At 49.2% G+C, this 9,007-nt stretch overlaps 1 protein-coding gene across 1 annotated transcript in view; it reads left to right on the top strand.

Annotated features, from left to right (window-relative positions):
• Positions 1–342: 342 nt before the first annotated feature.
• The window catches only part of loxl1 (lysyl oxidase-like 1), a 28,972-nt gene continuing 20,307 nt past the window's right edge, over positions 343–9,007 (top strand). The window contains exon 1 of the mRNA XM_083652977.1: positions 343–1,862. Within this exon, the coding sequence (XP_083509103.1) occupies positions 713–1,862 (1,150 nt within the window). The 5' untranslated portion in view covers positions 343–712. The remainder of the gene's footprint in view (positions 1,863–9,007) is intronic.

The raw sequence follows: 9,007 nt of genomic DNA, 5'->3' as shown, positions 1-9,007 counted from the left end.
AACAAGTATGCAAGTATGAGACACCTGTGGGCAAAGCAGTGCCATGTGCTCCATATCTATGCTTGCACAAATGGCAAAGGAATTTGTACAATGGGAAGTGAGATGTGATAGAAATGGGAATGCCTTTGCAGATGGTAATGTTGACTCTGGAAGCCCTGGCTGCTGTAGGCCAGGAAACAGCACTAGCACTAGGGCCATGTGGGACCTCTCCTTAAAAAAAAAGGAAAGAAGTTGGAGAGAGCTTTTTTCACAGCCCATTGTAAGCAATCACAGAGGCAAATAGAAGCCTGCAGTCGTCAGTGCACATGCACTCGTCTCCAGAACGCAGAGAGCAATGCTCAGTCTACTGACGAGCGAGCTCGCAGACCAGCAAGGAGCCAAGACGTGTTCTCACAGCACTAACAGACGCTGACACCACCACTGGCTCCTCAGAAGCCCCACTCTCAACCTCCTGGGCATGATTGCTCCTGGATGCACACTCAACCCCCTCTGTTGCTGGCAGTGAAGACCGGCAGATGGACTCAACCACAGGCTTGCTCCTCATCACCACCTCTGCCTCCACACTCGAGCCGTACCCACGGAGAGAAGATACACATGCTCTGTTGACAGAGCTACAGGTGGTTTGAGTTTGAGCTGCTGGTGGGACTGGACTGGAAGGGTTTTTCCTGTGCTGTGCTGTGCTGTGCTGTAAGCTGTTGTCTTTGAGGCCAGTATGCTGCCTGTTGTTGTGGCATGTTTGGTCTGTTTCCGGCTGTGCTCAGGGCAGGCTCAGGGTGCCCCACAGACTCAGGGGCAGACCCAGGACCAGGACCCCACCGCCCCTTGGAGGCAGGTGATACAATGGGAGAACAACGGACGGTTGTTCAGTCTGCATAACAGTGGCGCTGAATATGTCCCTGCAGGGGCGCCGGCCCAGGACCGACGTCCCAGGGTGGTCGTAGCAGACGCTCGCCAACGCTCTACGCGCAGACCTCAGGGAGGCAATGTCCGCAGACAAGCTCCATCAAGAGGGACCTCCGAAACTGTCCGAGGGCAGGCCAGGCACCCCTTCGGCTTTGGGCAAGTGCCTGATAATTGGAGGCAGACCACAGGTGGCACAGGTGGCAGCCGCTTCCAGCCTTCCTCTGGCAGTCGCTTCAGGCCATCCACAGGTTCTTCCTCCTCTTCGTCATCATTCTCTTCATCCTCTTATAATGTGCCATCCTACCCACAGTACCCCTTACCTCAGCAGCCTTCCTACCCAGGCGTGCCCTATGACCCCAGCATGGTGGAGGGCCCATTCAGGAGTTATGAGCCCCCCTTTCAGCCTATGGTGCCTGGAGGAGGGTATGGTGGTGGAGCATATGGGGGTGGAGGTGGAGGTGGTGGTGGAGCATATGGGGGTGGAGCATATGGGGGTGGAGGTGGATATACTGGAGTAGGATATGGGGGTGGTCTGGGCCCTGTGGTCCCAGGCTCTCCCCCTGAATACACTGAAGATGGTTACCGTTACTACCAACCTTATGGCTATGCACCCAATCCTGTGGTGCCACGGGCCGCCCAGCCACCCTTTGCAGATGGTCTGGACCGCAGATACACCCACAGTCTCTACAACGAGGAAGCTGCTGCTGCTGCTGCTGCTGCTGCTGCTGCTGCCGGCTCTGTTCCCCAAGTGAACCAGGGCACCGCAGTATTAGTGGACAGGACAGGAGTTGCTGCTCAACCCCCAGTCAGAAGCCCTCAGTATGAGCAGTTCCCTCCATTTGGAAGACCCCAGCAGCCTCCCTTCCTGCCACCTGTTCCTCCCGGCAGAAACTCTCCAAACTCGGCAATTGAGAACCCCAATATCAACGTAGGGAGCGTGTACCGACCAGAACAAAGAGGTATCGTAAGTCTTTTGATTTGGTTTCTGTGAACAAACATAGTTGCTGTCTGTTTTATTTCACAGGATTTGAGTTACTTGACCAAACCTCAATAATATTAGAAGAAGATAACACCAACATCAAGTGGATGATTATTTAAGAAGGGCAAATTCATCCATCTATTTGGTTTCCAATAAACTTCTAAAGCAGAAACCTCAAAGGAAAACTTTACATATTCTGTGCACTTGTTGGGTTTCACCCAAGCTATTTCTGCCTTTGAGATAGAAAATGGAGAGCTCCTCAGCTGTGTGATTTCTGGCAGTGCTGGGCATATGAATATGAGATATGTAGAACCCAAGGGAGTAGAGAGCTCACCACCTGACTTCTAAACTATTCCCATCTTCATGTATACAATCATGTTTTTCAGACAGTCCTCTTTAATCTCTGTCAGATATAAAGAAACACCCTCAAGTAACCGGAATAGAAGAGCTGTTCCGGAGTTCGCTTCCTTTCAATTTAGAAACAAAAGCAAAGTGGATTCAAGGTTCATCTTTCCCCACTTGCATGGTTATTGAAACCAGGTGTGGAGGAAGGCCTGCCAACGCACTGAGCACACACAGGACCCACTGTGTTCCTGTGTGTGGGGTGTTGTACGCTACGAGACATAGATTGGTTCATGGGGAGGCCCGAGTGTGGAGCTGGGTAATGGTGGTGACCTCATACGGGGACTGGTGGCTGGAGGTGGGGGGTGGTGGCTGGAGATGGGGGGTGGTGGCTGGAGATGGGGGGTGGTGGCTGGAGATGGGGGGGTGGTGGCTGGAGATGGGGGGTGGTGGCTGGAGATGGGGGGTGCTGGCTGGAGGTGGGGGGTGCTGGCTGGAGATGGGGGGTGGTGGCTGGAGATGGGGGGTGGTGGCTGGAGATGGGGGGTGGTGGCTGGAGATGGGGGGGTGGTGGCTGGAGATGGGGGGTGGTGGCTGGAGATGGGGGGTGCTGGCTGGAGATGGGGAGTGGTGGCTGGAGATGGGGGGTGGCTGGAGATGGGGGGTGGTGGCTGGAGATGGGGGGGTGGTGGCTGGAGATGGGGGGTGGTGGCTGGAGATGGGGGGGTGGTGGCTGGAGATGGGGGGTGGTGGCTGGAGATGGGGGGGTGGTGGCTGGAGATGGGGGGTGGTGGCTGGAGATGGGGGGTGCTGGCTGGAGGTGGGGGGTGCTGGCTGGAGATGGGGGGTGGTGGCTGGAGATGGGGGGTGGTGGCTGGAGATGGGGGGGTGGTGGCTGGAGATGGGGGGTGGTGGCTGGAGATGGGGGGTGCTGGCTGGAGATGGGGAGTGGTGGCTGGAGATGGGGGGTGGCTGGAGATGGGGGGTGGTGGCTGGAGATGGGGGGGTGGTGGCTGGAGATGGGGGGGTGGTGGCTGGAGATGGGGGGTGGTGGCTGGAGATGGGGGGGTGGTGGCTGGAGATGGGGGGTGCTGGCTGGAGATGGGGAGTGGTGGCTGGAGATGGGGGGTGCTGGCTGGAGATGGGGGGTGCTGGCTGGAGATGGGGGGTGCTGGCTGGAGATGGGGGGTGGTGGCTGGAGATGGGGGGGTGGTGGCCTGGGCTCCGAGGACAGGAAAGGGGAAACAAGGGTGGGGGTTTCTATACCACTCCCTGTGGGGCAGAGAGAGAGAGAGAGAGAGTGGAAAGTCCCTGTAACACATGGGGTCCATTGCCTCTGCAAATCAAAGAAATATTTAGTAAGAGCTCTTAGGGGAAGAGGGAGGAGCGTTAAAATGTGCTTTAGTCTGGCCAAAGAAAAAAAAACATTGCTTATGCCATGTTTTGTAACACAAAAGAGCCAGTCTCTTTGAATCCATTAGCAATTGATCATCTTTGTTTTGATAGGCTGTCACTATGCTGGGGAGGAACGAGGGCTGGAAGCAGACTTCACTGGAGCTCATTCTTAACAATGTAGGGAGAGAAAAAATGACTGAGCAAATGCAAAAAAGATGGCGCTGATGTAATCTTTACCACGTGGGAATTTACTCCGGTATGTTGTAGCTTCTGGCGACTGGTTCTGGTCTGAGGTGAGATAAGATGAGAGCCTCCAAAATGCTCCTCAGACTCTTAACATAGCATAGCAGAATAATTGGTGTAGCTTGCTGTGCAGCAGCCTCTAGTGGAGCATGCAGATGAGCTCTCACTCATTAGGGCAATGTGGGAGGAGCCTCCATGGGAGAGGAAGCCAACATGTGCGCAGATGTGATCAGTGTGACAGAGACTGGGAACTGCTGAATAGCCGCAATGGCAGACATTTTTATTGCATTGCTTCATGGCAAGGCATTCAGATGAAGCTGTTGGATGGTAATAAACATTGCTTAAGACTCATTCTGCCACCATCTTTAAATAAACGTGTGTTATCTGCTATCAGAGGCAGGAAGGCACAAGCACACAACGCTGTAATAGAATAATGCCCAGGCTGTTCATTCGACTAAATAAAACAGTGTCCTGGGCAATTTGGCAATTAACCAAGCATGTGGATAATATTCAAAATAGCCAGCCAGTCCTCCCTACTTCATGCAGAATGCAAATACACCCAGCTCACCTGCCCATGTGTGAGCTGCTATACACTGAGGATCTAACAAGTACAAACATTTGTACTTGTAACAGTTAAATGTGCTGTGATTTCCTCCAAGGCACATATTTATTTAGAGTATTCTGCAAATTAGGGGTGCACCGATCACGTTTTTTGCCACCGATTGCCGATCACCTATGAGAAATATCTGCCCAACCGATCATCGACCGATCACCGATTACCGATTACCGATCACCGATATATATATATATACGCCCTGGGGTGTCCGTAAAAACACGAGGCAGGAGACAGATGGGAGTTCAACCGTTTAGTTGTCAGTTCTCTTCAGTACAGTACAGCAGTATAGGCTCTTTACAGCATTATGACAGGAATAGTAGGATTGTGTGTGGTCTGGAAAAAGGAGGCAATAAAATATACAAACAGGTCAGTAACCAAGCTTGCTGTTATATAGGCCAATTATAGTGATAATTAACAACTAATAATATATAAATGATAATTAGGTAAACTGTAGTCAGTTACTCTTAAACACCAGTCTTGAACCATGACTAAAGCCAAAGAGCTCCCACTCATAGAACCGGGTTATGCACAATAACCGTCATACATTGGGATCCGCATCGAACGAACATCAAAACGACCCGCCCATCGAGGCCGAGTTACAGTGTTATAATTAGCAGCACTATGAGTGCGATCTACATAATGGTGACAGGGTTACATGACGGGAGAAACAACAGAATCACAAGCTACACACGAGCTAAACTCCATCTGAGTAGTGGCATTAATTAGCGCAACAGACAATCAAACCGCAAGTGCACGCCTAAACAAACGTTATTGCAATGATTGCAGGTAGATCGATCTAAAACCAAAAGGGAATGCAATACAGGAATATTAACATAATAATGACTTACTGGTTGGTCATATACGCACACATGGAAGAAGGGGATTAGAACATGTTCAACTGTCCAAAGAAAGGAAGAAAGTCCGTCTGAACGGAGCGCACATCCACATACTCAGCTGCACACTTTCGCTTCCTTCAAAGTGCCCGCGGGAACATCAATGCTTGCGTGGAAATTGTCTGTGTGTGCGCGTGCACTACCCCGACTACCACAGTACCACCGTGTCAATCTGGGACTTTAATACACACGGACTTAACAGCATGCAAATGCCTCGGTAGGCGGGAGGACTGGAGGTAACTTCTCTCTGCTGAGTCTGCTCTAATCACCAGCTGATTTGTGTGATTCAAAGACGCAAGGGGTGTGTTGACAGTCTGGTGCGGTGTGTGCATGGAGGTGAGTACACTGACGAAAGCAAAGTGTGTGCTTTGCAACACAATGATATAAACGTTAGAGCACAAATATGAAAGTTAAACGATAGACATTGAAGACATGAAAATGGGCTGCCTCATGTTTCTCACGTGCAGCATGATCGGCTATGCGATCGGCAACATTAAAGGAATATCGGAAACAGCAGATCACATATTTGAGGTCCAAATCGGCCGATACAGATTGCGTGCCGATCGATCGGTGCACCCCTACTGCAAATTACTTTTACCAACGACATGAGAAGACTGACTCACAATGAATGACCCCCACCCCCATTCTAGATGAATCCTTTTATGAAAAGTGAGCACGTGGGCTCGGTCTGTTTCCATGTTTGTCCCACTTCAGGGCCGATACCCTAGTTTGATAAAACTACATACTGTATAACAAAACAAACTGGACAAAGCAGAAATAGACACCATGGAATCCTGTGAACACGGTGAAGACCAGGGATGTAGATCTAGTTCTGATTCTTTACAAATCTTTAAATGTATTCTGAAGTTCAAAACAAAAAATATATATATACGAAAGGAAGATGCAAAACAAAGAAATGCTAACAGAAGCAGAGTAACTAATATTCATGATTTTGACGGGTTTCTTGCACAGCTGTCCTATCTTCCTAATTCAGTTCAGATCATTGTTACACCCTACACCTAACCATGAGCACTACTCTGCTATGGCTCCTGTATCCTGTCCTGGGGGTTCATGGAGATCTCAAAAACAGCACAAGAAAGCGTTATGTGTATCAATCTTTGCACCATATGTGTAACATTACAGAAATTTAGTTTGCAGGTGTCTTTTCTGGAGCCATATTGACTCAAACATCACTCAGCAAGACACACTGTTGGTGTCTTGGGGACACTCTGAGTCCAAGCCTGTTATTCACTTAAAGGGTGCACAACACCATCTCCAACGCTCTTCCCAAGCTGGGGTGCAGAAGCCATGCTCCTAAATCTAAGTCCAGTCTGCTCTTTGAAAAGAAGGCAAGCATATCCATAAACACATTCACACCCTGGACCTGCCTGCTTCTACCACAGTCTTGTATGGTTAAGCGCCACTAGACTGGTTGGTTGCCTGTGTCTTGCTCAAAGGTAGGCTACTCTCGCAGCAGCTTTTGAAGGAGATTGTTCTCTATTCCCGCATCAATTATTTTTCAGTTGGTGGTTTGGGAAAATTGAACTGATGACCTTCTTATCACAAATGCTACTTGCGATAGCCTCCAAGCTACAGTATCTGTTGTCACATGAACATCTCCCCATGCTAGATACCGTATATTCAATGCTGCAATAATTAGCTCCTATATGCTGTCCCCAGCACAGCCGCACTGGAACTACTTTTAAGTAGGGGGTGCTGTAAGGAAGGGGAAATTTGATTTTACTTTTAGCCATATTTAGAGGCATATTTAATTTTAAATTAACATTAGGATTATACTGTTGTGATATCATTATTCAGTATCTTCTCCTCTTCTCTGCAGCATTACTCAATTTACCCTCAGAAATCAGGGACAGTGATAGCCTACCTGCTATTCCTCCCATCTTCTCTTTATTTTTTTGTCAGGCTTGTCATCTCATATCTCTTTCTCTTCACAAAGCTGGGATTGGACTGGCAGAGTCATCATTTTTGTCTCCGACTCCGTGAACAAAGTAAACACAGCTATGTAAACACTAGTTTCAACATGAGGCTAAGTAAACAAAACTTCAGCTACTTCAGAGTGCACTTTTTACAGTGTGGATCCTATTTTTACCCAAGAACCACTGCGTTGAGCAAAGATCGTTTATGGACAAGATATCCACTACACAAGCACAGACTCATGCACAGAAACAAAGTAGACCCAAATCCAACAATTTCGAAAATTCCATCTCTTGCCACCAGGGGGTGCTGCCGCACCCTCAGCACCCACCTTCCCACGCCCTTGCCCCAGCATGCACTCTGCAGCACATCATCTTTTGTCATGTGATTCTGCTTTATTCCCATAGTCCCTGACAAAGCCCTAAGCAGTCAGAGGTGACAATAATTAGTCCATAATTGCTAAGGATGAATCCATTAAGCCAGCTGCAAGGCAGCCAGTGCTGCAGTCCACAGCTTCACCACAGTATCTTCACAATGAAGGGAATAAAGGTTGTTGCACCAATCTATTGCTCAAATTAATCTGTAATACATCACCCACACCACCAAAAGATACATTCGCGATCATAATCATGAATATAGATACAATGCTGTAATGCTGTGTATTGCCACAGGACATGGGGAATATAACATTTATGACAAAAGAAGCATTGAAAGTACAGAGTGCCATAAACTTGTGGCAGTTGTTTAAAAAAATGACATCGACATTTGTGATGAATTCACATTATTCTAATCTCTCAGCCCTGTGCAACTCACACACTTCCACATTCCCTTTGTAGCCTAAAGAAATAGTCGTTTGAAGCCGAAAAGTAAAGGAAATCATTCTGCATGTCCTCCATTATGCTAAGACCATCTGAAAAGCCTGTCGAGATCCACTATCTTTTCTCTGTGTCCCACTTAGAGTGTTTAATGTGTGGCTTTGTCACATGCTGTCCAGGGCTGATCAGCTTTGGTTGTATGACACACTTTATCCTGTGATACAGACCCAATTTCACACTTTTTCTAAAGATTAGGGGGCAGAGACCAAAGCCTTAGGGTGAAAATGGGGGGTATCAGTATGAGTTCTGTCAGAAAACCTCTGCGTTTCACACTGCCCTAGTGTTTACATGGTCTGCCCCAGGAAGCTTCCCCCTGCCTATACACTGCCCTAGTGTTTACATGGTCTGCCCCAGGAAGCTTCCCCCCTATACACTGCCCTAGTGTTTACATGGTCTGCCCCAGGAAGCTTCCCCCTGCCTATACACTGCCCTAGTGTTTACATGGTCTGCCCCAGGAAGCTTCCCCCTGCCTATACACTGCCCTAGTGTTTACATGGTCTGCCCCAGGAAGCTTCCCCCTGCCTATACACTGCCCTAGTGTTTACATGGTCTGCCCCGGGAAGCTTCCCCCCTATACACTGCCTTAGTGTTTACAGGGTCTGCCCCGGGAAGCTTCCCCCTATACACTGCCCTAGTGTTTACATGGTCTGCCCCGGGAAGCTTCCCCCCTATACACTGCCCTAGTGTTTACATGGTCTGCCCCAGGAAGCTTCCCCCTGCCTATACACTGCCCTAGTGTTTACATGGTCTGCCCCAGGAAGCTTCCCCCTGCCTATACACTGCCCTAGTGTTTACATGGTCTGCCCCAGGAAGCTTCCCCCTGCCT

The sequence above is a fragment of the Poromitra crassiceps genome (genome assembly GCF_964638095.1).
Source record: "Poromitra crassiceps genome assembly, chromosome: 16".
Classification (NCBI taxonomy): Eukaryota; Metazoa; Chordata; class Actinopteri; order Beryciformes; family Melamphaidae; genus Poromitra; species Poromitra crassiceps.
This window is presented reverse-complemented; position numbering and strand designations above follow the sequence as displayed.